A 26,932-nucleotide genomic window follows, 5' to 3' on the forward strand; every position below is an offset into this window, starting at 1 on the left:
TGAAGGTCACGTCAAGGTCACTTCGTACAAGAGAGAAACATCCACGAGAGACTCAAGGTTTGACCTTGACCCAAGGTCACGTCAAGGTCACTTCGTACAAGAGAGACACATCAACGAGAGACTCAAGGTTTGTCCTTGACTGAAGGTCACGTCAAGGTCACGTCGTACAAGAGAGAAACATCCACGAGAGACTCAAGGTTTGTCCTTGACTGAAGGTCACGTCAAGGTCACGTCGTACAAGAGAGACACATCAACGAGAGACTCAAGGTTTGTCCTTGACTGAAGGTCACGTCAAGGTCACTTCGTACAAGAGAGACACATCAACGAGAGACTCAAGGTTTGTCCTTGACTGAAGGTCACGTCAAGGTCACGTCGTACAAGAGAGAAACATCCACGAGAGACTCAAGGTTTGTCCTTGACTGAAGGTCACGTCAAGGTCATGTCGTACAAGAGAGACACATCAACGAGAGACTCAAGGTTTGTCCTTGACTGAAGGTCACGTCAAGGTCACGTCGTACAAGAGAGAAACATCCACGAGAGACTCAAGGTTTGACCTTGACCCAAGGTCACGTCAAGGTCACTTCGTACAAGAGAGACACATCAACGAGAGACTCAAGGTTTGTCCTTGACCCAAGGTCACGTGAAGGTCACGTCGTACAAGAGAGACACATCAACGAGAGAATCAACGCTTAACCTTAATTTTTTTAACCTAAGCAAATTATCACTTCAATCGGTCCCCACCCCGTCGACCCCATAACAATCAATCAAGGAACTCACCCTCCCCCCCCCCCCCCCTCCCTCAACCCATCTTTATTCCCTCTCTCCCTGCCTCCTTCCCCCTCCCAACCCTTACCCCCCACCCCCCACTGGGAAAACAAATTACCCAGGCGTCTTCGCATATTATTATAATTTCCCCATTTCCGGCGTCACATTGGAAGTAAAACAAACAATTAGAAACATGTAACACGTACAATTTATTTCATGATTCGTTAAATAATAATAATAATAAATACAGGAACATTTAATCTCTATACGCTAAAGGCCCAATCGACCGTGGAAATAATAATAATCGTAAAATCTCCATTAAGAGAGTTACCAGTAACGCTTAATGGAGAGTTCGCTCCATTACAATTAATTACGGGACAATTTGTAAATTAATCGGTTTACGTCGGTCACTCCTAACTGGGGCTCAGACGTCGAAAAGTGACCGACGTTCCGCCATTTTGTTAACGAAAACCACATTTAGATTGACTCATTTTTTTTGTTTAACACAATATCCAGGTAATATATATATAAAGATATGATTTACATTTATCAAACAATATATTATGTATAATATATATATATAATCTACCAAAGGTTTTATTTACATGTAACATTTAAAAAACGTGTTTTTTTTTTAGTCTCTATCTTAAGCGTCATTTCGGTCTCATTGTGTCTCAGGGTGACAATTCAAACTCGGATTGAGCGGGTCTAGAGGGCGCCGCGTCAACCAGAAAAAACCGGAAAAAGTCAGTTTTAGAAAATTCAAAATGAGTTAATCAGATACGATTAGGTTATGCATTTGACGTTGTTGACTTCGATTCGCGGCTGTCAAATTTAAAATGGCCACTTGATCACAAGAAACTGCGTAAAAGACAAAATGGCGACCCGTCAAATTATTGATTTGGTCAATTTTTTAAAATTCTTAAGTTTAAAATTTAATATCGAATACTTTTTAAGAAATTTGCCTTTTTTGTAATTTTCGAGATTTTCTCCCACTGTATGGGAAATAAAATTAAAATTTGTTTTTCTAGAGGTTGCCGCTATAATTCTGAACAACTTTTATTTAAGCCATTTTTCTCTCACACAAACATATTTTCCGTAAAAAATTAATATCCAATACTTTTCGAGAAAATTGTCTTTTTTGTAATACAGGTTTTCCGAGATTTTCTCCCACTGTATGGGAAATAAAATTAAAATTAATTTTTTCAGATATTGTCCTTATTATTCTGAATAACTTTTATTAAAGCGATTTTTCTCTCACACGCACAGATTTTCCATAAAAAAATAAAATTAAAAAAAATTCATAGGGGTACCCCTTCAAATTTCTGTTATGCGTGTATTCTTATGGAAATTACAGTTTTTTATTTTTTATGACTTTCCTATGGGAAATAGAAAATTCTTCTATTATACTTTTTTGATAATCTATTTACAGCCAATATAGAGCAAAAATTTTTTTTTTGATTTTGCCAACTTTTCAAAATTCTTAAATTTTCCAGCGAGTTTGGGTCAAAAATCAAAAAAATGCCTATAACTTCTTTCTGGTTGCTTTTTGTAAGAAATATATAGAGCATTTTTCAATTTGTCCTTAAAAAAGACATCTAATTTAAAAATAAAAAAAATTAATGTCGAATACTTTTCAAAAAAATTGCCTTTTTTGTAAGACAGGTTTTCCGCGATTTTCTCCCACTGTATGGCAAATAAAATTAAAGTTTATTTTTCTAGATATTGTCCTTATTATTCTGAACAACTTTAATTTAAAAGATTTTCCTCTCACACGCACACATTTTAAATAAAAAAATTAAGAGTGATTTTTAAGAAAAATTCATGAGGGTACGTACCCCTTCAAATTTCTGTTATGCGTGGAAATTAGTTTTTTATTTTTTATGGCTTTCCTATGCAAAATAGACATTTTTCTTATTATACTTTTTAATTAGTATTTTTATTGTCAATGTATAACAAAAAAAAAAATTTTAATTTGGTAACTTTTCAAAATTCTTAAATTTTCCAGCCAGTTTTGGTCAAAAAACAAAAAATGCCCATAACTTCTTTCTGGTTGCTTTTTGTGAAAAATATATAGAATACTTTTCAATTTGTCCTTAAAAAAGACATCTAATTCAAAAATAAAAAATTACAAATTTCCAGTACTTTTCGAGAAAATTGTCTTTTTTGTAATACAGGTTTTCCCCGATTTTCTCCCACTGTATGGGAAATAAAATTAAAATTTATTTTTCTGGATATTGTCCTTATTATTCTGAACAACTTTTATTTAAACCATTTTCCTCTTACACGCACAGATTTTTAATAAAAAAATTAAAAGTGATTTTTAAACAAAATTCATGAGGGTACCCCTTCAAATTTCTGTTCTGCGTGGAAATTACAGTTTTTTATTTTTTATGGCTTTCCTATGGAAAATAGAATATTTTCTTATTATACTTTTTGGATAGTATTTTTATTATCAATGTATAGCAAAAAAAAAATTTTAATTTGCTCAACTTTTCAAAATTCTTAAATTTTCCAGCCAGTTTTGGTCAAAAATCAAAAAATGCCGATAACTTCTTCCTGGTTGCTTTTTGTGAGAAATATATAGAACACTTTTCAATTTGCCCTTAAAAAAGACATCTAATTTAAAAATTAAAAAAAATTAATATCGAATACTTTTCGAGAAAATTGCCTTTTTTGTAATACAGGTTTTCCGAGATTTTCTCCCACTGTATGGGAAATAAAATTAAAATTTATTTTTCTATATATTGTCCTTATTATTCTGAACAACTTTTATTTAAACTATTTTTCTCTCACACGCACAGATTTTTAATAAAAAAATTAAAAGTGATTTAAAAAAAAAATTCATGAGGGTACCCCTTTAAATTTCTGTTATGCGTGTGTTCTTATGGATATTGCAGTTTTTTATTTTTTATGGCTTTCCTATGGGAAATAGAAAATTCTTCTATTATACTTTTTTGATACTCTATTTATGGCCAATATACAGCAAAAAAAATTTTTGATTTGGCCAATTTTTCAAAATTCTTTAATTTTCCAGCCAGTTTTGGTCAAAAAACAAAAAATGCCGATAACTTCTTTCTGGTTGCTTTTTGTGAGAAATATATAGAACACTTTTCAATTTGCCCTTAAAAAAGACATCTAATTTAAAAATTAAAAATTAAAAATTTCCAATACTTTTCGAGAAAATTGTCTTTTTTGTAATACAGGTTTTCCGCGATTTTCTCCCACTGTATGGGAAATAAAATTAAAATTTATTTTTCTGGATATTGTCCTTATTATTCTGAACAACTTTTATTTAAACCATTTTCCTCTTACACGCATAGATTTTTAATAAAAAAATTAAAAGTGATTTTTAAACAAAATTCATGAGGGTACCCCTTCAAATTTCTGTTATGCGTGGAAATTACAGTTTTTTATTTTTTATGGCTTTCCTATCAAAAATATAAATTTTTCTTATTATACTTTTTGGATAGTATTTTTATTATCAATGTATAGCAAAAAAAAAATTTTAATTTGCTCAACTTTTCAAAATTCTTAAATTTTCCAGCCAGTTTTGGTCAAAAATCAAAAAATGCCGATAACTTCTTCCTGGTTGCTTTTTGTGAGAAATATATAGAACACTTTTCAATTTGCCCTTAAAAAAGACATCTAATTTAAAAATTAAAAAAAATTAATATCGAATACTTTTCGAGAAAATTGCCTTTTTTGTAATACAGGTTTTCCGAGATTTTCTCCCACTGTATGGGAAATAAAATTAAAATTTATTTTTCTATATATTGTCCTTATTATTCTGAACAACTTTTATTTAAACTATTTTTCTCTCACACGCACAGATTTTTAATAAAAAAATTAAAAGTGATTTTTAAACAAAATTCATGAGGGTACCCCTTCAAATTTCTGTTCTGCGTGGAAATTACAGTTTTTTATTTTTTATGGCTTTCCTATGGAAAATAGAACATTTTCTTATTATACTTTTTGGATAGTATTTTTATTGTCAATGTATAGCAAAAAAAATTTTTTGATTTGCTTAACTTTTCAAAATTCTTAAATTTTCCAGCCAGTTTGGGTCAAAAATCAAAAAATGCCGATAACTTCTTCCTGGTTGCTTTTTGTGAGAAATATATAGAACACTTTTCAATTTGCCCTTAAAAAAGACATCTAATTTAAAAATTTAAAAAATGTATATAGAATACTTTTCGAGAAAATTGCCTTTTTTGTAATACAGGTTTTCCGAGATTTTCTCCCACTGCATGGGAAACAAAATTAAAATTCATTTTTTTGGATATTGTCCTTATTATTCTGAACAACTTTTATTAAAGCGATTTTCCTCTCACACGCACAGATTTTCCATAAAAAAATAAAATTAAAAAAAATTCATGGGGGTACCCTTTCAAATTTCTCTTATGCGTGTGTTCTTATGGAAATTGCAGTTTTTTATTTTTTATGGCTTTCCTATGGAAAATAGAAATTTTTCTTATTATACTTTTTTGACAGTATTTTTATTATCAATGTATAGCAAAAAAATTTTTTTGATTTGCTCAACTTTTCAAAATTCTTAAATTTCCCATCGTTTTGGTCAAAAATCAAAAAATGCCGATAACTCTTTTCTGGTTACTTTTTGTGAGAAATATATAGAACACTTTTCAATTTGTCCTTAAAAAAGACATCTAATTTAAAAATTAAAAAAATTAATATAGAATACTTTTCGAGAAAATTGCCTTTTTTGTAATACAGGTTTTCCGAGATTTTCTCCCACTGTATGGGAAATAAAATTAAAATTTATTTTTCTAGATATTGTCCCTATTATTCTGAACAACTTTTATTAAAGCCATTTTCCTCTCACACGCACAGATTTTTAATAAAAAAATTAAAAGTGATTTTTAAACAAGATTCATGAGGGTACCCCTTCAAATTTCTGTTGTGTGGAAAATACAGTTTTTTATTTTTTATGGCTTTCCTATGGGAAATAGAAAATTTTATTATTTTACTTTTTTGATAGTCTTTTTATTATTAATGTATAGCAAAAAAATTTTTTTAATTTGCTCAACTTTTCAAAATTCTTAATTTTCCAGCCAGTTTTGGCCAAAAATCAAAAAATGCTGATAACTTCTTTCTGGTTGCTTTTTGCGAGAAATATATAAAACACTTTTCAATTTGCCCTTAAAAAAGACATCTAATTTAAAAATTAAAAAAAATTAATATTGAATACTTTTCGAGAAAATTGCCTTTTTTGTAATACAGGTTTTCCGAGATTTTCTCCCACTGTATGGGAAATAACATTAAAATTTATTTTTCCAGATATTGTCCTTATTATTCTGAACAACTTTTATTTAAGCAATTTTTCTCTCACACGCACAGATTTTAAATAAAAAAATTAAAAGTGATTTTTAAACGAAATTCATGAGGGTACTCCTTTAAATTTCTGATATGTGTGGAAATTACAGTTTTTTATTTTTTATGGCTTTCCTCTCAAAAATAGAATTTTTTCTTATTATATTTTTTGGTTAGTATTTTTATTGTGAATGTATAGCAAAAAAAAAAATTAATTTGGTCAACTTTTTAAAATTCTTAAATTTTCCAGCCAGTTTTGGTCAAAAATCAAAAAATGCCGATAACTTCTTTCTGGTTGCTTTTTGTGAAAAATATATAGAACACTTTTCAATTTGCCCTTAAAAAAGACATCTAATTTAAAAATTAAAAAAAATTTATATATAATACTTTTCGAGAAAATTGCCTTTTTTGTAATACAGGTTTTCCGAGATTTTCTCCCACTGTATGGGAAATAAAATTAAAATTCATTTTTTCGGATATTGTCCTTATTATTCTGAACAACTTTTATTAAAGCGATTTTCCTCTCACATGCACAGATTTTCCATAAAAAAATAAAATAAAACAAAATTCATGGTGGTACCCCTTCAAATTTCTGTTATGCGTGTATTCTTATGAAAATTACAGTTTTTTATTTTTTATGGCTTTCCTATGGGAAATAGAAATTTTTCTTATTATACTTTTTTGATAGTATTTTTATTATCAATGTACAGCAAAAAAAATTTTTTAATTTGGTCAACTTTTAAAAACTCTTAAATTTTCCAGCCAGTTTTGGTCAAAAATCAAAAAATGCCGATAACTCTTTTCTGGTTACTTTTTGTGAAAAATATATAGAACACTTTTCAATTTGCCCTTAAAAAAGACATCTAATTTAAAAATAAAAAAAAATTAATATCAAATACTTTTCGAGAAAATTGCCTTTTTTGTAATGCAGGTTTTCCGAGATTTTCGCCCACTGTATGGGAAATAAAATTAAAATTTATTTTTCTAGATATTACCCTTATTACTCTGAACAACTTTTATTAAAGCCATTTTCCTCTCACACGCACAGATTTTTAATTAAAAAATTAAAAGTGATTTTTAAACAAAATTCATGAGGGTACCCCTTCAAATTTCTGTTATGCGTGGAAATTACAGTTTTTTATTTTTTATGGCTTACCTATGGGAAATAGAAAATTTTCTTATTATACTTTTTTGATAGTATTTTTATTATCAATGTATAGCAAAAAAATTTTTTGATTTGCTCAACTTTTCAAAAATCTTAAATTTTATAGCGAGTTTTGGTCAAAAATCAAAAAAATGCCCATAACTTCTTTCTAGTTGCTTTTTGTGAGAAATATATAAAATACTTTTCAATTTGCCCTTAAAAAAGACATCTAATTTTAAAATTAAAAAAATTAATATTGAATACTTTTTGAGAAAATTGCCTTTTTTGTAATACAGGTTTTCCGAGATTTTCTCCCACTGTATGGGAAATAGAATTAAAATTTATTTTTCTAGGTATTGTCCCTATTATTCTGAACAACTTTTATTAAAACCATTTTCCTCTTACACGCACAGATTTTCAATAAAAAAATTAAAAGTGATTTTTAAACAAAATTCATGAGGGTACCCCTTCAAATATCTGTTGTGTGGAAAATAGAGTTTTTTATTTTTTATGGCTTTCCTATGGAAAATAGAAAATTTTTTGATTATACTTTTTGGATAGTCTTTTTATTATCAATGTATAGCGAAAAAAAATTTTTGATTTGCTCAACCTTTCAAAAATCGTAAATTTTCCAATTTTGGTCAAAAATCAAAAAAATGCCAATAACTTCTTTCTGGTTGCTTTTTGACAAAAATTTATAAAATACTTTTTAATTTGTCTTAAAAAAATACATTTAATTTAAAAATTAAAAAAAATTTATTTCCCATACCTTTCGAGAAAATGGCCTTTCTTAAGTGCTCAACGGCGCCTAAAAGTTACTTTTGGCCCCGTTTTTTCCCATTTTGAAGAAACATTTTACACGCCAAGTAGTTAGCCGAAAATATGACGTCACTAGACTGATGTATCGTCAGCTTACGATCAAATTGGAGCTAATCCGCCATTTTGAATCTTGAGACCCAAGATATATGACGTTAAATGATAATTGCCTGTCAAATTCTTTTTCACAGCCACGACATGAAGGATTTTAGGTTATGAATCGTGAGGCGTAACGCGCATGAACATAAGGCGAGAAAATGACATATCTGACGTTAATGACGTTCGACAGGTCACGCTTTTAAGGTCGATGATTTTAAATATGACGTCACAAAAACAAAATGGCGCCTAAAAATTGCTCGTTATGAATGTCTTTCACGTATCGCCATTTTGTTAAGTTGGTACACATTCGCTGTTTTGAATTTGATGGTGACGTCACACGTTAGTTTATTGTCCTAATGTTGGGTGCATGCAAGAGATTGGGTGCATTTAGGTTAAATGCGTAGTTTCGGTAATCGATCACAATTTGTTAAGCAGTGGGGGAAAATCTCGGAAAACCTCTAAACCAAAGGAGGCAATTTTCTTAAAATATATGAAAAATATTTAACGTTTAATTTTTGTATTCGATACCTTTTTTAAATCCCAATCGAAAAGTATTCTACACGTTTTTTCTAAAAATTAATAGGAAAGCAGTTATTGGCATTTTTAGGGTTTTTTGACCAAAACTGACTGGACAATTTGGGAATTTTGAAAAGTTGGCTAAATCAACAAATTTTTTCTGCTATAGATTGCTTGTGAAAAGCGTAATAAAAAACTCTTATGGTGAAATTTTCTATTTTTCAAAGAAAAGCCAGGAAAATTCAAAAAGTGTAATTCCCATAAGAACCGTGATTTTTCTGTTCAAAATTACTTTTAATTTTTTTACAAAAAATCTGTAAATGTGAGAGGGAAATAGTTCAAATAAAAGTTGTTTAGAATTATAAGGGCAATATTTGGGAAAAGAAATTTTAATTTTATCTTTCATACAGCGGGAGAAAATCGTGAAAAACCTCTAAACCAAAGGAGGCAATTTTCTCAAAATATATGAAAAATATTTAACGTTTAATTTTTGTATTTGATACCTTTTTTAAATCCCAATCGAAAAGTATTCTACACGTTTTTTCTAAAAATGAATAGGAAAGCAGTTATTGAAATTTTTTCGGTTTTTGACTAAAACTGGCTGGAAAATTTGGGAATTTTGAAAAGTTGGCTAAATCAAAAAAATTTTTTTGCTATAGATTGCTTGTGAAAATCGTAATAAGAAACTCTTATGGTAAAATTTTCTATTTTTCAAAGAAAAGCCAGGAAAATTCAAAAAGTGTAATCCCCATAAGAACACATGCATTAGAGCAATTTGAAGGGGTAGACCCGTGATTTATCTTTTCAAAATCACTTTTAATTTTTTTACAAAAAATCTGTAAGTGTGAGAGGGAAATAGTTCAAATAAAAGTTGTTCAAAATTAAAAGGGCAATCTTGGGGAAAAGAAATTTTAATTTTATCTTTCATACAGTGGGAGAAAATCGTGAAAAACCTCCAGGCAAAAAGAGGCAATTTTCTCAAAATATATGAAAAATATTTAACGTTTAATTCTTGCATTCGATACCTTTTTTAAATCCGAATCGAAAAGTATTCTATACGTTTTTTCTAAAAATTAATAGAAAAGCAGTTATTGGCATTTTTTCGGTTTTTTCATCAAAACTGACTAGACAATTTGGGAATTTTGAAAAGTTGGCTAAATCAAAATTTTTTTTTTGCTATAGATTGCTTGTGAATAGCGTAATAAAAAACTCTAATGGTGAAATTTTCTATTTTTCAAAGAAAAGCCAGGAAAATTCAAAAAGTGTAATTCCCATAAGAACCGTGATTTTTCTGTTCAAAATTACTTTTAATTTTTTTACAAAAAATCTGTAAATGTGAGAGGGAAACAGTTCAAATAAAAGTTGTTCAAAATTTTAAGGGCAATCCCCGGGAAAAGAAATTTTAATTTTATCTTTCATACAATGGGAGAAAATCGTGAAAAACCTCTAAACCAAAGGAGGCAATTTTCTCAAAATATATGAAAAATATTTAACGTTTAATTCTTGCATTCGATACCTTTTTTAAATCCGAATCGAAAAGTATTCTACACGTTTTTTCTAAAAATGAATAGGAAAGCAGTTATTGAAACTTTTTCGGTTTTTGACTAAAACTGGCTGGAAAATTTGGGAATTTTGAAAAGTTGGCTAAATCAAAAAAATTTTTTTGCTATAGATTGCTTGTGAAAATCGTAATAAGAAACTCTTATGGTAAAATTTTCTATTTTTCAAAGAAAAGCCAGAAAAATTCAAAAAGTGTAATTCCCATAAGAACACATGCATTAGAGCAATTTGAAGGGGTAGACCCGTGATTTATCTTTTCAAAATCACTTTTAATTTTTTTACAAAAAATCTGTAAGTGTGAGAGGGAAATAGTTCAAATAAAAGTTGTTCAAAATTAAAAGGGCAATCTTGGGGAAAAGAAATTTTAATTTTATCTTTCATACAGTGGGAGAAAATCGTGAAAAACCTCCAGGCAAAAAGAGGCAATTTTCTCGAAATATACGAAAAAATTCAAATGTTTAATTGAATCAAAAAACTTTTTTTGCTATAGATTGCCCATAAAATAACAATTAAAAAACCTTAATGTCGAAACTCTCCAGTTCCAAAAGAAAAGCCAGAAAACCAGGATAGGAACTTGACATTCGACAAGACAATAATTGACATACGACCCTTCGACAATAAATTGACATTTGACTTTTAAACAACTCTCATCTCTCTTTCATCTATCTTCTTTTGTTTCGAAGATCTTCCTTCTAAACCTGGGCGTGGCCCTAGAGATCTTAGCAAGATGGCCGCCATTTGAAACAAGACGTGACGTCAGTCACTGACATTAGATTTTTTACCTTAAACCGGTCATTCTTGTGTAAAGAGGCCGACTCAATGGGGGTAGGGGGTTTCACGCATGCGCCCTCTGAATCAATAAAAAACACCCAAGTAAATAAATTGCCACCCATTTCCCTGTCAACAACAACAAAAAAAAAATTAAAATTACAAAACAGTCTCGTTGGTGCAAGTCCTCGGTCCGTTAACGATCGAATAACGCGACGATCCGTTCCTGGCTCCCTCGTTCCCGTTGATGAAGATCTCCTTGAAAGTCTCACGGAACTGCCTCGACATGCCGCAGTAGATCGCGAAATTGATCGGGTAACTTAAGATGATGAAGAAGTTCGTGAAGATGATCAGCGTGTTCGCGACGTCGTAGTCGAGGAACTCGATGATCGAACTGGAGATGATGTGGAGCATCGTCACCACCGCCAAAGGGATTTCGACCAATAGGAACACGCTCACCACCACGATCAACATCAGGGTGGTGCAGTTGGAGTCTCGCAGCTTCTTGCACTCGTTCTTCTGGTTCTTCTTCGAGTTGAGGAGGATGTCGCGACGTTTCTGCGCCTGCTTCAGTGCCCTGAAGAGCAGGAGGTTGAGGGTGACCAGGGCGATGCAGGGCAGCATGTGCACGAAGATCAGGCGGAACATGTAGTAGCAGATGTAGTAGACGTCGAGGCTGAGGATCTCTTGGACCCAGGAGGCGTAGTTCTTCACGCAGACGCTCACCGTGCGGTTGTGCCAGCTTATTTCGGTCTGAAAGACAAGAAATTGAGGTTAGGGTCTTTTTGTCTCAGGACAGGCAGAGGTTTTGGTGAAGTCGCCGGGAGTAGCAGATTGTAAAACTCATAGCAGTAAAGCAGTATAAATAGGCAAATTTCAAATATTGTTGACTAAAAACTTCTTCAAGAGGTAATTTTGGGAAGGGATTGGGTGTAACGGTTAATGATATATATAAAAAAAAACACTTTTAATTTTTTTTGTGCGAAATCTGTGGGTGAAAGAGAAAAATGTTATAAATAAAACTTGTTCAGAATTGTGAGGACTACCTCTGCAAAAAGAAATTTTAATTGTATTTTCTATACAGTGGGTGAAAATCCCGGAAAACTTTTATTACAAAAAAAGCAATTTTCTCGGAAAGCATGGAAACTTAATGGTTTTAATTTTTGAAATGCATGCATTTTTTAGGGACAAAATAAAAAGTATTTTATATATTTTTTCCAAAAACCAATCAAAAAGAAGTTATTGACATTTTTTGATTTTGGACCAAAACTGGCTGGAAAATTTAGAAATTTTGAAAAGTTGGCCAAATCAAAAAAAAATTTTTGCTACATATTAGTGATAAAAAGTCTATCAAAAAAGTATAACAGTTGAATTTTCTATTTCCCATAGAAAAGTCTAAAAAAAAATAAAAAAATATCATTTGAGATATTTAAAGGTGTACACCTATGATTTTAAAATAAAAAATCACTTTTAATTTTTTTTTGGAAAATCTGTTGGTACAGGAGGAAAATGATTTATATAAAAGTTGTTAAGAATAATAAGAGCCATCTCTAGAAAAAGAAATTTTTATTTTATTTTCCATACAGTGGGAGAAAATGGCGGAAAACCTTTATTACAAAAATAACAATTTTCTCGAAAAGTGTGAAAAATTTCATAATTTTTATTGTTGCAATCAATGTCTTTTTTTAGCACAAAATAAAAAGTATTTTATATATTTCTTCCAAAAAGCAACCGGAAAGATGTTATTGGCATTTTTTGATTTTGGATTAAATCTGGCTGGAAAATTTAGGAATTTTGAAAAGTTGACCAAATCAAAAAAAAAATTTTGCTACATATTAGTGATAAAAAGTCTATCAAAAAAGTATAACAGTTTAATTTTCTATTTCCTATAGAAAAGTCTAAAAAAATTAAAAAATATCATTTTAGATATTTAAAGGTACTACACCTATGATTTTAAAATAAAAAATCACTTTTAATTTTTTTTTGGAAAATCTGTTGGTACAGGAGGAAAATGAGTTATATACAAGTTGTTTAGAATAATAAGGGCCATCTCTAGAAAAAGAAATTTTTATTTTATTTTCCATACAGTGGGAGAAAATGGCGGAAAACCTTTATTACAAAAACAATAATTTTCTCGAAAAGTGTGAAAAATTTCATAATTTTTATTGTTGCAATTAATGTCTTTTTTTAGCGCAAAATAAAAAGTATTTTATATATTTCTTCCAAAAAGCAACCGGAAAGATGTTATTGGCATTTTTTGATTTTGGACTAAAACTGGCTGGAAAATTTAAGAAAATTGAAAAGCTGGCCAAATAAAAAAAAATGTTTGCTACATATTAGCAATAAAAAGTCTATCAAAAAAGTATAACAGTTTAATTTTCTATTTCCTATAGAAAAGTCTAAAAAAAATAAAAAATATCATTTGAGATATTTAAAGGGGTACACCTATGATTTTTTTTTTAAAAATTAGTTTTAATTTTTTTTTAGAAAATCTGCGCCTGTGAGATGATAATAGTTCAAATAAAAGTTGTTTAAAATAATAAGGACAATCTCTAGAAAAAGAAATTTTCATTTTATTTTTCATATATTGGGAGAAAATCAAGGAAAACCTCTTATACAAAAAAACCAATTTTCTCGAAAAGTATGAAAAATTTTATAGTTTTTATTTTTGTAGTGGACGTCTTCTTTAAGGACAAAATAAAAAGTCTCTTACATAATTTTTCTAAAAAGCAACCAGAAATAAGTTATTGGCATTTTTTGATTATGGACCAAAACTGGCTCAAAAAATTAAGAATTTTCAAAAGTTGGCAAATTAAAAAAAAAAATTTGCTGCATATTGGTAATAAAAATAGTAACAAAAAAGTATTATATTGAAATTTTCTATTTACCATAGAAGTCTCAAAAAATTAAAAAATATCATTTTAGATATTTAAAGGGGTACGTACACCTATGATTTTTTTTTTAATCACTTACAATTTTTTTTTGAAAGATCTGTGCGTGTGAGAGTAAAATAGTTTAACTAAAAGTTGTTCAGAATGATAAGGAGTACCTCTGGAAAAAGAAATTTTAATTTTATTTTCCATAGAGTGGGAGAAAAGCCCGAAAAACTTTTATTACAAAAAACGCAATTTTCTCGAACAGTATAAAAAAATTTATGGTTTTTATTTTTGAAATTGATGCATTTTTTAAGGCCAAATTAAAAAGTATTTTATATATTTTCTCCAAAAACCAACCAGAAAGGTGTTATTGACATTTCTTGATTTTGGACCAAAACTGGCCGGAAAATGGAAGAATTCTGAAAAGTTAGCCAAATCAAAAAAAAAAAAATTTGCTACATATTAGTTATAAAAAGTCTATCAAAAAAGTATATCAGTTAAATTTCTTATTTTCCATAGAAAAGTCTAAAAAAAAATAAAATTTCCATAAGAATGCACGCACTAAAGGGGTACCCCTATGAATTTTTTTCAATCAATTTTAATTTTTTTATGGAAAATCTTAAGTGTGAGAGGAAAATGATTTAAATAAAAATTATTTAGAATTTATTTAAATGGTTTTTCTATCTATAACAGTAAAAAATTTACAGTAATTTTTGTTGAAGAGCAATCTCAAACGCATCTGTCGGGTCCAATTTTCAAGGATATCTCAGAAACTAATCATTTCTCTAAAAAATCATAAAAACACAAAAGTAACCCTTAATCTTCTGTTACTTAGCGCCATTTAAATCAAGTTCCTAGCTATAACAGCGAAAAAGTTACAAGCACTTTTGTTAAAGAATCATCTCAAACGCATCTGTCGGGTTCAATTTTCGAAGATATCCCAGGAACTAATTAATTCTCAAAAAATTCTTAGAGATAAAAAATAATCTTTTAATCCTTCGTTACCAAATACCATTTAAATAGTTTCTCTATCTATAATAGCAAAAACGTTACAATCAGTTTTGTTCAAGAGCAATCTCAAACGCATCTGTCGGGTCCAATTTTCAAGGATATCGCAGAAACTAATGATTTCTCAAGAAAATCATAAAAACACAAAAGTAACCCCTAATCTTTTGTTACTTAACGCCATTTAAATCAACTTCTTAGCTATAACAGCAAAAAAGTTACAAGCACTTTTGTTAAAGAACAATCTCAAACGCATCTGTCGGGTTCAATTTTTGAAGATATCCCAGGAACTAATTAATTCTCAAAAAATTCTTAGGAATAAAAAATAATCTTTTAATTCTTCGTTATCAAAAACCATTTAAATAGTTTTTCTATCTATAACAGCAAAAAAGTTACAGTAATTTTTGTTGAAGAGCAATCTCAAACGCATCTGTCGACTCCAATTTTCAAGGATATCTCAGAAACTAATAATTTCACAAAAAATTCATTAAGACAAAAAATTAACCTATAATTACTTGTTACTTAGTGCCATTTAAATCAGCTTCCTAGCTATAATAGCAAGAAAGTTACAGCAACTTTTGTTGCGTGCAGACAGCATCACGCACCTCATCAAGCTCAGCTCACACTTGCAGGGTCTTAACAAGCGAAATTCCATTCGACGATATTCTAGACGTTATTCTAGCGCATGCGCACAACTCTCGACATTTCAAAAAAGCTTTGCAGGCGAGTGCACACGCTTACGAATTTCCGGTAATTATTTTCTAGTTAAAACGCGAATTAAATTCTTATCCAGGATATAGGGAGAGAGAGAGAGAAGGCGAAACGGGAGGAAGTGAGCGTTTTCTTATTTTTAAAACCCTTAGAAAACCCGTCTGGCCTAAACCCAAGCAGAACATCACTCTCACCTGTCACATCTGTCAAATTGCCACAAATCAATTATCCTACCGACTGCACCCCCACGGTAATTACCCTAAAAGCACGTGCTCCGGCACTAAAATACTGCGGTAAGCGTGTACGTACAAACTGCCGGGAACTTACTTAAACCATAAAATAAAGTGGATTCCGGGGCATGTTCCCGCGGGATGAACTCCGGAAGTTTTAAAGTGTTTTTAAAACTACTCCCGTTAAAACCTTCGGCTCCCCAGGTTCATCGATGGGGAGGAAATTGAAATCGCTATTTGAACCGTTAAAGGGATGAAAAACGTATATTTGACCCCTCAAGATCTGGGTCACGTGAAACTTTAAGGGGTGGCCATGGGATAGTAAGAAGACGAAGAAGAAGAGAAAAAAGAAGAAGAAGACGGTTGTCAAATACTCAACATCAGCTGATTGCTCTTCAATTACAGGAGAATGTTTCGCCATCTATCGGAATTGAAGGTACAATACTTCTCTCTCTCTCTCTCTCTTTTGTCTCTCATCTTTCTCTGCTTCGAGACTTCTCTTTTTACATTTGGGAGGGGTTGAAAAAATGGCGCCAAAGAAAAATAACAAACTGTCATCTGACGTCCTCAAATATGGCCTCCATTGAACTGTCATTCTTACGTCAACCTGTTCACATTGACAGTTCAAACATTTTAACTGACGTAGCAAGTAGGTCACGTGCTTCATCTTTGTCTATAATTTGACAGTTGTGATATGCGCGAGTTGTTTTTTAAGCTCCTCTACTTAAATAACTGAACTGTCATTGTCACTGTCGTACGTTTGACGCTTGCGCCCATACAATGATATGGATGAATTTGACAGTTATGGTACTTTAATATTTAATAGATGGCGTTACTGTGGTTTTTGATTTTTCCCTTCCTTTTTCTATGGTTAAAACATTCATGTAAATGCAGATTAGCCCGAAAGTCGGCGCCAACTACGAAACACCACTAATAAATAAATCACCGGTTTCGGACCGAATTCACCGGATTTGCATTCAGAGTGAAACGCATTGTCTGCATTTCGAATTCTCCCTCGCTCACTCCCTCCCGTTTCGCCCTCTCTCTCTCTCCGTATATCCTGGATAAGCATTTAATTCGCGTTTCAACTAGAAAATAATTACCGGAAATTCGTAAGCGTGTGCACTCGTCTGCAAAGCTTTTTTGAAATTTTGAGGGATGTGCGCATGCGCTAGAATATTGTCGAATGGAATTTCGCTTGTTAAGACCCCGCAAGTGTGAGCCGAGCTTGATGAGGCGCGTGATGCTGTCTGCACGCAACAAAAGTTGCTGTAACTTTTTTGCTATTATAGCTAGGAAGCTGATTTAAATGGCGTTGAGTAACAAACAAATAAAGGTTAATTTTATGTTTTAATGATTTTTTTGTGAATTTATTCGTTTCTGAGATATCCATGAAAATTAGACCCGACAGATGCGTTTGAGATTGCTCCTGATCAAAAGTTACTGTAACTTTTTTGCTGTTATAGATGAAGAAACTATTTAAATGGTGTTTAATAACAAAGGACTAAAGGTTTATTTTTTGTCTCTAAGAATTTTTTTGGGAATTAATTAGTTCCTAGGATATCTTTGAAAATTGAACCCGACAGATGCGTTTGAGATTGTTCTTTTACAAAAGTGCTTGTAACTTTTTTGCTGTTATAGCTAGGAAGTTGATTTAAATGGCGCTAAGTAACAGAAGATTAGGGGTTACTTTTGTGTTTTTATAAATTTTTTGAGAAATTATTAGTTTCCGAGATATCCTTGAAAATTGGACCCGACAGATCCGTCTGAGATTGCTCTTGAACAAAAGTTACTGTAACTTTTTCGCTGTTATAGCTAGAGAAACTGTTTAAATGGTGTTTGATAACGAAGGATTAAAGGTTTATTTTTTGTCTCCAAGAATTTTTTGAGAATTAATTAGTTCCTGGGATATCTTCGAAAATTGAACCCGACAGATGCGTTTGAGATTGTTCTTTAACAAAAGTGTTTGTAACTTTTTTGCTGTTATAGCTAGGAAGCTGATTTAAATGGCGTTGAGTAACAAACAAATAAAGGTTAATTTTATGTTTTAATGATTTTTTTGTGAATTTATTCGTTTCTGAGATATCCATGAAAATTAGACCCGACAGATGCGTTTGAGATTGCTCCTGATCAAAAGTTACTGTAACTTTTTTGCTGTTATAGATAGAGAAACTATTTAAATGGTTTTTGATAGCGAAGGATCTAAAGTTTATTTTTTGTCTTTAAGAATTTTTTGAGAATAAATTAGTTTCTGAGATATCTTCGAAAATTGAACCCGACAGATGCGTTTGAGATTGTTCTTTAACAAAAGTGCTTGTAATTTTTTCGCTGTTATAGCTAGGAAGTTGATTTAAATGGCGCTAAGTAACAAAAGATTAAGGGTTACTTTTGTGTATTTATGAATTTTTTAAGAAATTGTTAGTTTATGAGATATACGTGAAAATTAGACCCGACAGATGCGTTTGAGATTGCTCTTGAACAAAAGTTACTGTAACTTTTTTGCTGTTATAGATAGAAAAACTATTTAAATGGTTTTTGATAACGAAGGATTAAGGGTTTATTTTTTATCTTTAAGAATTTTTTGAGAATGAATTAGTTTCTGAGATATCTTCGAAAGTTGAACCCGACAGATGCGTTTGAGATTGTGCTTTAACAAAAGTGCTTGTAACTTTTTTGCTGTTAGAGCTAGGAAGTTGATTTAAATGGTGCTAAGTAACAGAAGATTGGGGGTTACTTTTGTGTTTTCATGAATTTTTTGAGAAATTATTAGTTTCCGAGATATCCTTGAAAATTGGACTCGACAGATGCATTTGAGATTGCTCTTGAACAAAAGTTGCTGTAACTTTTTTGCTGTTATAGATAGAGAAACTATTTAAATGGTTTTTGATAACGAAGGATCTAAAGTTTATTTTTTGTCTTTAAGAATTTTTTGAGAATAAATTAGTTTCTGAGATATCTTCGAAAGTTGAACCCGACAGATGCGTTTGAGATTGTTCTTTAACAAAAGTGCTTGTAACTTTTTCGCTGTTATAGCTAGGAAGTTGATTTAAATGGCGTTGAGTAACAAATAAATAAAGGTTAATTTTATGTTTTAATGAATTTTTTGTGAATTTATTCGTTTCTGAGATATCCTTAAAAATTAAACCCGACAGATGCGTCTGAGATTGCTCTTGAACAAAAGTTACTGTAACTTTTTTCCTGTTATAGATAGAAAAACTATTTAAATGGTTTTTGATAACGAAGGAATAAAGGTTTATTTTTTGTCTCTAAGAATCTTTTGAGAATTAATTAGTTCTTGGGATATCTTCGAAAATTGAACCCGACAGATGCGTTTGAGATTGTTCTTTAACAAAAGTGCTTGTAACTTTTTCGCTGTTATAGCTAGGAAGTTGATTTAAATGGCGTTGAGTAACAAATAAATAAAGGTTAATTTTATGTTTTAATGAATTTTTTGTGAATTTATTCGTTTCTGAGATATCCTTAAAAATTAAACCCGACAGATGCGTCTGCGATTGCTCTTGAACAAAAGTTACTGTAACTTTTTTCCTGTTATAGATAGAAAAACTATTTAAATGGTTTTTGATAACGAAGGATTAAAGGTTTATTTTTTGTCTCTAAGAATCTTTTGAGAATTAATTAGTTCCTGGGATATCTTCGAAAATTGAACCCGACAGATGCGTTTGAGATTGTTCTTTAACAAAAGTGCTTGTAACTTTTTCGCTGTTATAGCTAGGAAGTTGATTTAAATGGCGTTGAGTAACAAATAAATAAAGGTTAATTTTATGTTTTAATGAATTTTTTGTGAATTTATTCGTTTCTGAGATATCCTTAAAAATTAAACCCGACAGATGCGTCTGAGATTGCTCTTGAACAAAAGTTACTGTAACTTTTTTCCTGTTATAGATAGAAAAACTATTTAAATGGTTTTTGATAACGAAGGATTAAAGGTTTATTTTTTGTCTCTAAGAATCTTTTGAGAATTAATTAGTTCCTGGGATATCTTCGAAAATTGAACCCGACAGATGCGTTTGAGATTGTTCTTTAACAAAAGTGCTTGTAACTTTTTCGCTGTTATAGCTAGGAAGTTGATTTGAATGGCGTTGAGTAACAAATAAATAAAGGTTAATTTTATGTTTTAATGAATTTTTTGTGAATTTATTCGTTTCTGAGATATCCATGAAAATTAGACCCGACAGATGCGTTTGAGATTGCTCCTGATCAAAAGTTACTGTAACTTTTTTGCTGTTATAGATAGAGAAACTATTTAAATGGTGTTTGATAACGAAGGATTAAAGGTTTATTTTTTGTCTCCAAGAATTTTTTGAGAATTAATTAGTTCCTGGTATATCTTCGAAAATTGAACCTGACAGATGCGTTTGAGATTGTTCTTTAACAAAAGTGCTTGTAACTTTTTCGCTGTTATAGCTAGGAAGTTGATTTAAATGGCGTTAAGTAACAAAAGATTAAGGGCTACTTTTGTGTTTTATGAATTTTTTGAGAAATTATTAGTTTCCGAGATATCCTTGAAAATTAGACCCGACAGATGCGTTTGAGATTGCTCTTGAACAAAAGTTGCTATAACTTTTTTGCTATTATAGCCAGAAAGTTGATTTCAATGGCGTTAAGTAACGTAGGATTAAGTGTTTATTTTTTGTTTTCATGATTTTTTTGAGAAATGATTAGTTCTTAAAATAACTTCGAAAATTGGACCCGACAGATGCGTTTCAAATTCTCCTTCAACAAAATTCGCCGTAACTTCTTTACTATTATAGTTAAAAAACTGAACTAAACGGCTTTACATAAAGAAAAATTAAGAGTTTATTTATTGTTTCTATAATTTTTGTGAGAAATTATTGGTACACATTTAACCTCCCTCTACCCCTCAAATTGCTTTTGTTGCAGGTCAATCAACCGCGTCTTTAATGGCGGGATATTTAAATGTTATTTTGATGTGATTGGATCAAGCTGTCTCTGTTAGATCAACGCAACCAGCAGGGGATAAAATATAAATTTGGATGAACGAGAGAGATGAGAAAGGGGCATGCAGGGGATTTATTTAATGACAATATGGAAATTCTCGTTACGTCTTTAGGGGATTCTGGCCCAGACAGAGATATCGGGAAGCAGGAAAATATTCGGTAAAAAAAAGGGGGGAATTCAAATCCGGGAATTATTCTGTGACGGGGATTCCCTAAGGATTTAACTCAATTTGTTAAGAATTGCGTAGTTTTGTTTGCCCGGAACTTCATATAAACGGCTGAAAGTTTTATTAAAATTCGAGTTTCCACGTAATCTTTTCATTAAGAGGTTTTCTCCTTTTTTTTTTAAATAAAACTTTTCGCTTGTTTATTGTTCGGACGGCACAAGTAGATGAACTTTCTTTTGTTTTTCAGTTTAAGCGGATCTAAATTAAAAAAAAGTTGGGAAACCTTTTAAAATTAAAATATTTTTCTTACTGGGAGTTTTGCATTCGAGAAGTTTCTGACTCTTTAAATATAAATGTTTTAATAAGTTTCTATTTTTTTATGTTTTCTTTAGTAGTATTGGGTAGAGGGAGGTTGCAGGTTCATTTGTGGTTTCTACGATTTTTTTGAGAAATAATTAGTTTTTGAGATATCTTCGATAATTGGACCCGACAGCTGCGTTCCAGTTTCCTCATTGACAAAAATTAATATAACTTCTCTGCTGTTATAGGTACCAAAGTAATTTAAATGACACTATTTATAGAAAGATTAAAGGTTTATTTTATGTTCTTATGAATTTTTTGAGAAATTATTAGTTTTTGAAATATCTTTGAAAATTGGACCCAACAGATGCGTTTGATATTGTTCAGTGAAAAAAATTTATGTAACTTCTTTGCTGTTTTAGCTAGGAAGATGATTTAAAAAGCGTTAAGTGAGAAAAGTTTAGAAGTTTATTTAATGTTCACATAATTTTTTTGATAAATCATTACTTTTTGAGTTAGCTTTGAAAATTGGACCCGACAGATGCATTTGAGACTGTTCTGTGACAAAAATTGCTGTAACTTCTTTGCTATTATAGCTAGGAAGATGATTTGAAAAGCGTTAAGTGAGAAAAGTTTAGGCGTTTAATTAATGTTTATATGATTTTTTTGATAAATGATTACTTTTTGAATTAACTTCGAAAATTGGACCCGACAGTTGCGTTTGAGATTGTTCATTGACAAAAATGGATATAACTTCTCCGCTGTTATAGGTAGCAAAGTAATTTTAATGGCTCTATTTAAAGAAGGATTAAAGGTTTATTTTTTGTTTTTATGAATTTTTTGAGAAATTATTAGTTTTTGAAATATCTTTGATAATTGGACCCGACAGCTGCGTTTGGGAATGTTCTTTAACAAAAATTGCTGTAATTTCTTTGCTGTTATAGCTAGGAAGATGATTTAAAAAGCGTTAAGTAAGAAAAGTTTAGAAGTTTATTTAATGTTAACATAATTTTTTTGATAAATCATGACTTTTTGAGTTAGCTTCGAAAATTGGACCCGACAGCTGCGTTTGAGATTGTTCATTGACAAAAATAGATGTAGCTTCTCTGCTGTCATAGGCAGTCAAGTAATTTAAATGATACTATTTAAAGAAAGCTTAAAGGAATATTTATTGTTCTTACGAATTTTTCAAGAAATTATTAGTTTTTGAAATATCTTCAAAAATTTGACCCGACAGATGCGTTTGAGAATGTTCTTTGGCGAAAATTGCTGTAACTTCTTTGCTGTTTTAACTAGGAAGATAATTTAAACGGCACTAAGTGAGAAAAGCTTAGACGTGTATTTAATGTTTATATGATTTTTTTGATAAATCATGACTTTTTGAGTTAGCTTCGAAAATTGGACCCGAAAGCTGCGTTTGAGGTTGTTCATTCACAAAAATGGATATAACTTCTCTGCTGTTATAGGCAGCAAAGTAATTTAAATAATACTATTTAAAGAGAGCTTAAAGGATTATTTGTTGTTTTTATGATTTTTTTGAGAAATTATTAGTTTTTGAAATATCTTTGAAAATTGGACCCGACAGATGCATTTGAAAATGTTCTGTGACAAAAATTGCTGTAACTTCTTTGCTGTTATAGCTAGGAAGATGATTTAAAAAGCATTAGGTGAGAAAAGTTTAGGCGTTTAATTAATGTTCATATGATTTTTTTGATAAATGATTACTTTTTGAATTAACTGCAAAAATTGGACCAGACGGTTGCGTTTGAGATTGTTCAGTGACAAAAATTGATGTAACTTCTCTGCTGTTACAGGTAGCAAAGTAATTTAAATGATGCTATTTAAAAAAAGATTAAAGGTTTATTTTATGTTCTTATGAATTTTTTTAAAAATTATTAGTTTTTGAAATATCTTTGAAAATTGGACCCGACAGATGCATTTGAGAATGTTCTGTGACAAAAATTGCTGTAACTTCTTTGCTGTTATAGCTAGAAAGATGATTTAAAAAGCGTTAAGTGAGAAAAGCTTAGATGTTTATTTAGTGTGCACATGATTTTTTTGATACATCATGACTTTTTGAGTTAGCTTCGAAAATTGGACTCAACAGCTGCGTTTGAGATTGTTCATTGACAAAAATTGATATAACTTCTCTGCTGTTACAGGTAGCAATGTCATTTAAATGACACTATTTAAAGGAAAATTAAAGGTTTATTTTATGTTCTTATGAATTTTTTGAGAAATCATAAGTTTTTGAAATATCTTCAAAAATTTGACCCGACAGATGCGTTTGAGAATGTTCTGTGACAAAAACTGCTGTAACTTCTTTGCTGTTTTAGCTAAAAAGATGATTTAAAAAGCATTAAGTGAGAAAAGCTTAGATGTTTATTTAATGTTTACATGATTTTTTTAATAAATCATGACTTTTGGAGTTAGCTTCGAAAATTGGACTCAACAGCTGCGTTTGAGATTGTTCATTGACAAAAATAGATGTAACTTCTCTGCTGTTACAGATAGCAATGTCATTTAAATGACACTATTTAAAGGAAAATTAAAGGTTTATTTTATATTCTTATGATTTTTTTGAGAAATCATTAGTTTTTGAAATATCTTCAAAAATTTGACCCGACAGATGCGTTTGAGAATGTTCTGTGACAAAAATTGCTGTAACTTCTTTGCTGTTTTAGATAGGAAGATGATTTAAAAAGCATTAGGTGAGAAAAGTTTAGGCGTTTAATTAATGTTTATATGATTTTTTTGATAAATGATTACTTTTTGAATTAACTGCGAAAATTGGACCAGACAGTTGCGTTTGAGATTGTTCAGTGACAAAAATGGATGGAACTTCTCTGCTGTTATAGGTAGCAAAGTAATTTTAATGGCTTTATTTAAAGAAGGATTAAAGGTTTATTTTTTGTTTTTATGAATTTTTTGAGAAATTATTAGTTTTTGAAATATCTTCAAAAATTTGACCCGACAGATGCGTTTGAGAATGTTCTGTGACAAAAATTGCTGTAACTTCTTTGCTGTTTTAGCTAGGAAGATGATTTAAAAAGCATTAAATGAGAAAAGCTTAGACGTTTATTTAATGTTCACATGATTTTTTTGATAGATCATGACTTTTTGAGTTAGCTTCGAAAATTGGACCCGACAGCTGCGTTTGAGATTGTTCATTGACAAAAATAGATGTAGCTTCTCTGCTGTTACAGGTAGCAAAGTAATTTAAACAACACTATTTAAAGAAAGATTAAAGGTTTATTTTTTGTTCTTATGAATTTTTTGAGAAATTATTAGTTTTTGAAATATATTCAAAAAATTGACCCGACAGATGCAATTGAATAGTCCTTTGATAAAAATTGCTGTAACTTCTTTGCTGTTTTATTTAGGAAGATAATTTAAATGATGCTATTTAAAGAAGGATTAAAGGTTTATTTATTGTTCTGAAGAATTTTTTCAGAAATTATTAGTTTCTGAAATATCTTCAAAAATTGAACCCGACAGCTGCGTTTGAGATTTTTCATTGACAAAAATGGATGTAACTTCTCTGCTGTTACAGGTAGCAATGTCATTTAAATGACACACTATTTAAAGGAAAATTAAAGGTTTATTTTATGTTCTTACGAATTTTTTGAGAAATCATTCGTTTTCGAAATATCTTCAAAAATTTGACCCGACAGAGGCGTTTGAGAATGTTCTGTGACAAAAATTGCTGTAACTTCTTTGCTGTTTTAGCTAGGAATATGATTTAAAAAGCATTAAATGAGAAAAGCTTAGACGTTTATTTAATGTTCACATGATTTTTTTGATAGATCATGACTTTTTGAGTTAGCTTCAAAAATTGGACCCGACAGCTGCGTTTGAGATTGTTCATTGACAAAAATAGATGTAGCTTCTCTGCTGTTACAGGTAGCAAAGTAATTTAAACAACACTATTTAAAGAAAGATTAAAGGTTTATTTTTTGTTCTTATGAATTTTTTGAGAAATTATTAGTTTTTGAAATATATTCAAAAAATTGACCCGACAGATGCAATTGAATAGTCCTTTGATAAAAATTGCTGTAACTTCTTTGCTCTTATAGCTAGGAAGATAATTTAAACAGCGCTAAGTGAGAAAAAAAAAGTTCTGCCTTGGAGTTGCTGTTTATCCAAAACTAACTAACTTTATCCTAAAAGGGAGACTTGTTATATGAAATAATAGCCAGTATTGTTTTAGCATCAGTTCTCACATTACTAAGAGAAACTCACGCCTTGTTTGCCACAAATTCAAATCTCGGAATATGCAGCAACATATGAGAGAAAGCGAGAGACCAAGCGACCAGCGTAAATAAATTTAAATTACCCGCCGTGCCGGACCATTGGGGTAACGCGGCGGTAAATTTAAATTTAACGGCGGAATAATTGTCAGGTACAAGCGAAAACGTTGTTTTATGCCTTATGTCCGCTACAAACTTTGCGGGAGTGTAATTTAGTTTCGGTTATTTATTGGGTACAGATTTTTGCTTTATGTACGCTGTTGCCGAATTTAAAATTAATCAGGCAAAAAACTGAAAATAAAGAAGAACTGGGAGTTAAGATTTTTTTCCGGCTTTCCTACGGGTAATCAAGACTTTTGTAATAAGACTTTTTTTATTGCTTCTTCATGCTTAATATACTGGAAAAAACATTTTTGAATTCGAGCGATTTTTTGAAATATCAAAATTTTACTACCAGTTGCATAATGGCAATATCATTTTTTGATAAGCTTTTGGAAAAATTATGTAAATGATATTCTTTTAATGCTTAAGGGAGGCATCGATTGTAAGAATAAAATACGTAAATTCCCTATAGTTTTCGAGAAAATTGACTTTTTAAATTAAAAGTTTTTCGCGATTTTGTCCCACTGTATGGAAAATAAATAAAAAATTACTTTTACCAGAGATAGACCTTAATAATCTAAACAACTTTTGTTTTTACTATTTTTCTCTCACTATCATAGATTTCCTTAAAAAAAATTAAAACTGATCTAATTTTCATAAGAGCCCTATTTATGGGAATTACACTATTTCAGTTTTTTCTTACTATTATTCCTTACCTATTATTAATAGAAACTTTTATCATAAGACTTTTTTAATAGTCTTACCATAATAAATGCAAATCAAAAATTTTTTTTCATTGGGCAAATTTTCCGAAATTTTTAAATTTTTCTGCTAATTTTGGCTAAAGATCAAAAAAAAATTAATAATTTTACTTATGCTCATTTTTCGAAAAAATGTTTAGAATACTTTTCTTTTAACGCTTTAAAGAGGCATTGATTGCAAAAATAAAAACGAAAAAAAAAATCATATTTTTCGAGAAAACTGACTTTTTTGGATTAGAGGTTTTTTGCGATTTTCTCTCTCTGTATGGAAAATAAAATAAAAATTTCTTTTTTCAGAGATACATCTTAATAAGCCTAACAACTTTTATTTGAACAATTTTTCTCTCACTCTTACATGTTTTCTTTAAAACAATTAAAAGTGATCCAGTTTCCATAAGATCCCTTCTTACGACAATTCCATTATTTAATTTTTTTCTGGCTTAGCTATTATTAACAGAAACTTTTGTCATTAAGCTTTTTTAATAGTCTTACCATAATAAATGCAAATAAAATTTTTTTTTAAGATTGGGCAAATTTCCAAAAATTTTTAAA

The 26,932-nt window shown here is 30.3% G+C and overlaps 1 protein-coding gene and 1 long non-coding RNA gene across 8 annotated transcripts in view; both read right to left on the bottom strand.

The window, feature by feature from the left end:
* Positions 1–955: 955 nt before the first annotated feature.
* On the bottom strand, positions 956–5,804 carry LOC126747523 (uncharacterized). Its single transcript, XR_007664224.1, has 2 exons — positions 4,651–5,804; positions 956–4,142 (listed from the first exon to the last, which is right to left on the bottom strand). It is a non-coding gene; the product is annotated as an uncharacterized LOC126747523 (long non-coding RNA).
* A 4,611-nt stretch (positions 5,805–10,415) lies between these two features.
* Positions 10,416–26,932, bottom strand: part of LOC126747559 (sex peptide receptor) — a 489,101-nt gene continuing 472,584 nt past the window's right edge. For all 7 annotated transcript variants that reach the window (XM_050456287.1, XM_050456290.1, XM_050456285.1 and 4 more), the window contains one exon: positions 10,416–11,752. In XM_050456287.1, the coding sequence (XP_050312244.1) occupies positions 11,159–11,752 (594 nt within the window). In that variant the 3' untranslated portion in view covers positions 10,416–11,158. The remainder of the gene's footprint in view (positions 11,753–26,932) is intronic.

Source organism: Anthonomus grandis, chromosome 19 (genome assembly GCF_022605725.1).
Source record: "Anthonomus grandis grandis chromosome 19, icAntGran1.3, whole genome shotgun sequence".
Lineage (NCBI taxonomy): Eukaryota > Metazoa > Arthropoda > Insecta > Coleoptera > Curculionidae > Anthonomus > Anthonomus grandis.